This window comes from Babylonia areolata, chromosome 27 (assembly GCF_041734735.1).
Source record: "Babylonia areolata isolate BAREFJ2019XMU chromosome 27, ASM4173473v1, whole genome shotgun sequence".
Taxonomy (NCBI): Eukaryota; Metazoa; Mollusca; class Gastropoda; order Neogastropoda; family Buccinidae; genus Babylonia; species Babylonia areolata.
In genome coordinates, this window is record NC_134902.1 from 36,750,315 (window position 1) to 36,753,506 (window position 3,192).

General features: G+C 41.8%; 1 protein-coding gene across 2 annotated transcripts in view; it reads right to left on the reverse strand.

The window, feature by feature from the left end:
* Positions 1-2,231: 2,231 nt before the first annotated feature.
* Positions 2,232-3,192, reverse strand: part of LOC143301192 (RING finger protein 141-like) — a 10,942-nt gene continuing 9,981 nt past the window's right edge. For both annotated transcript variants that reach the window (XM_076615297.1, XM_076615298.1), the window contains exon 6: positions 2,232-2,978. In XM_076615297.1, the coding sequence (XP_076471412.1) occupies positions 2,834-2,978 (145 nt within the window). In that variant the 3' untranslated portion in view covers positions 2,232-2,833. The remainder of the gene's footprint in view (positions 2,979-3,192) is intronic.

A 3,192-nucleotide genomic window follows, 5' to 3' on the forward strand; every position in this document is an offset into this window, starting at 1 on the left:
AACCCGTTGCTTTTTCTTCAGAAAAGCACAAACAAAAACCAAAGGCTCAAAGCTGAATTTCAAAGCCAACTGCAACACAGAGAAAAACAACAACAATGCACACATAAAACATTCGTGCAAAAGGTTCTTGGTCACACAGCATGCAAATGATCTTTTGAGGAATATCTCGGTGGAGTCAAAAACCAACAGCAGTCAACAACTAACGTCTTGTAACCAAAACTGTAACTGTACTGTTAAGAACCACAACTAAACACAAAGAAAAAAATCTCCTGCACCCTTCCTAATAAAAAACAAAACAAAACAGAAAACAAAACCCCAACAACAACAACAAAAAACAATAAGTTCAAAGCACTTGTACATGTGTACACACCCACACATACACACACACACACACACAGAATCCAATCTACTCTACCTCTGCTTAACACAAGCTCATTCAACCCTTCCTCTCCTTTAGGAAAAAAAATATTTTAAAAACTCCAAAATCCATAGGTCAACTTAATACTAAACTTCATATCATATGCACACACATCAACAGCCACAAATCACAACCAGACCAAAGCAAAAGCCAAGTATTGCTCGTCTTTGCCACAAATTCAGCCAAAAAATAAAAAAAAGAGATCTGTTATCTGCAGGTGCTAAAAGCAGACCAGACACTGACATTGATAAATTGTCTCTCACCACAATGCTCAAAGAGAATGTAGTTCAGATGAGTGAGAGTTCATCAGATAACTGTTGACTACTTGACAATCACAGAACACTGTGGGCTTAATAGGCCCATTTTTGTCAGATTAAAAAAAAAAAAAAAAATTACACAAACAAAAACACTGTTTGTATTATATCATTTACTTATATTTTCTCCATGTCTTGGCAAATCAGTAAATAAATGAACGTATCTTGCAAACGGCAAACCCTGTTCTGACTTTGACGGGTCCCACGCTGACTACAAAAACAAAGCATGTCAACACAAAAATGTGCACTGCTTACTTAGCCCCCTGAACCCACTCCCCTCTCTTCAAAGTCGCCCTCAAGTGAATCGGTTTTTTTTTGCCCTTGTTTCACCATGGCAGCTTTGGGGTTTGTGCGCATCCCCCCTCCTCTCCCCTCCTCCACCACCCTCCCCATCAAAAAAAGTGGGACCCACGACATGGAGGCAGGGGAGCGTTGCTAAACTGACTCTGCAGGAAATAAGGAAGAATCTGACAGTAATGTACAGACAGGGTGATCTGGTTTCTTCAGCAAGACTGGGGGCCGACAATATTGCAGTGACATGTAAGTGTTTAATGTTTATTAAGAAGGAAAGTGGCAGAATGGTTAAGACGCTCAGCTGTCAATACAGAGAGTCCGTGAGGGTGTGGGTTCGATTCCCGCTATCGCCCTTTCTCCCAAGTTTGGACTGGAAAATCAAACAGAACGTCTAGTCTTTCGGATGAGACGATAAACCGAGGTCCTGTGTGCAGCACGCACTTGGCGCAGTGAAAAAGAAAAAGAACCATGGCGACGAGTGTGTTGTCCTCTGGCAAAACAATGAGAAAAGAAATCTGCTCTGATAGGGGCCGACAATATTGCAGTGACATGTAAGTGTTTAATGTTTATTAAGAAGGAAAGTGGCAGAACGGTTAAGACGCTCAGCTGTCAATACAGAGAGTCCGTGAGGGTGTGGGTTCGATTCCCGCTATCGCCCTTTCTCCCAAGTTTTGACTGGAAAATCAAACAGAACGTCTAGTCTTTCGGATGAGACGATAAACCGAGGTCCTGTGTGCAGCACGCACTTGGCGCAGTGAAAAAGAAAAAGAACCATGGCGACGAGTGTGTTGTCCTCTGGCAAAATAATGTGAAAAGAAATCTGCTCTGATAGGTAAACAAAAATACAAGAGAGGCAAGGCCTTCAAGACTCACTTGTGATAAATTAAGTCCCCTAGCATTAATTACAGAGTAATTTCCCTTTTTTACTATCTGCACCAAAACGTTTGCAAAATAAATAAAACTTCCATGCTTAGCAAAAGAAGTTCCTGTTGAACAAAAAATGATAATAATGACTCCTCTTGTTGTTGTGTCAGAATAAGAGGTCAAAGTGCCAAGTTTAGAGAATACAAAAAATATAAATATAACAGTAAATGCAGTTTGCATATAATTAGGCTTCATTTTTCTTGTTGTTTTTTTGTGCCCATCCCAGAGGTGCAATATTATTTTAAACAAGATGACTGGAAAGAACTGAATTTTTCCACACACACACACACAACCGAACACCGGGTTAAAACATAGACTCACTTTGTTTACACAAGTGAGTCAAAAAGCATGCACTCAGGGCCTGACGAAGCGCGTTGGGCTATGCTGCTGCCTGGCTGATGTGGAATACTGAATATGGATTTGTATGAACGCACTGATACCTCCTTGAGAAACTGGAACTCTTTAATGTTTATTGTAATTTGTTTGGAGTTCCTTTTAACTGGGGAGGAAAGCGCTCGAGAAGTATCCATTATCATCATCATCATCAATGTTATCATCATTCTTGTCACTGTTGTTGTGAAGGTGAGAAACAACCACTACCACCTTTACTATCAATATCATTACTGTTACTATCATTACTGTTGTTGTGAAGGTGAAAAACAACAAAACCACACACACACACACACACACACACACACACTCACACATACACCACACACACACACACACGCACACACACAAAATCCCCCATTAAAACAACATAGTGGAGTCAAGACATAGACGGGGTGGTGGGGATTTAGGGGGTGGCGAACATGGCGATGAGAGAGAGACAGAAAGAGAAATACAGGGACGATGAACACGACACATGTGCTGTCTCCAGACTCTAGTGCCGGTCGGCCAGCCCCACCAAGTAGCCCTTCAGGTCCGTCTCATAGTCGCTGGAGTCCGGCTTCTCCGTCAGCACCCACGTGTCGTCCGACCCCGCCACCTTTTCTCGGCACAGAGGGCAGTTGCTGCGAGTCTTGTCGCTGCCAGACAGACAGACAGAATCCATGAGGCTGTGATAACATGATGTGTTAACCCCTTGAGTGCCCCACGACGGAAATTTCCTTCCGCATCATTGTGGGAATTTTCCTACTGTAAAATGATTAAATGCATGTGAAATTGTCATAATTGGATAGTGTGTTTATTTCCATTTCAGTAAAGTTTAGGTTATAGATACTTTCCTTTGGTAGTTTGTAT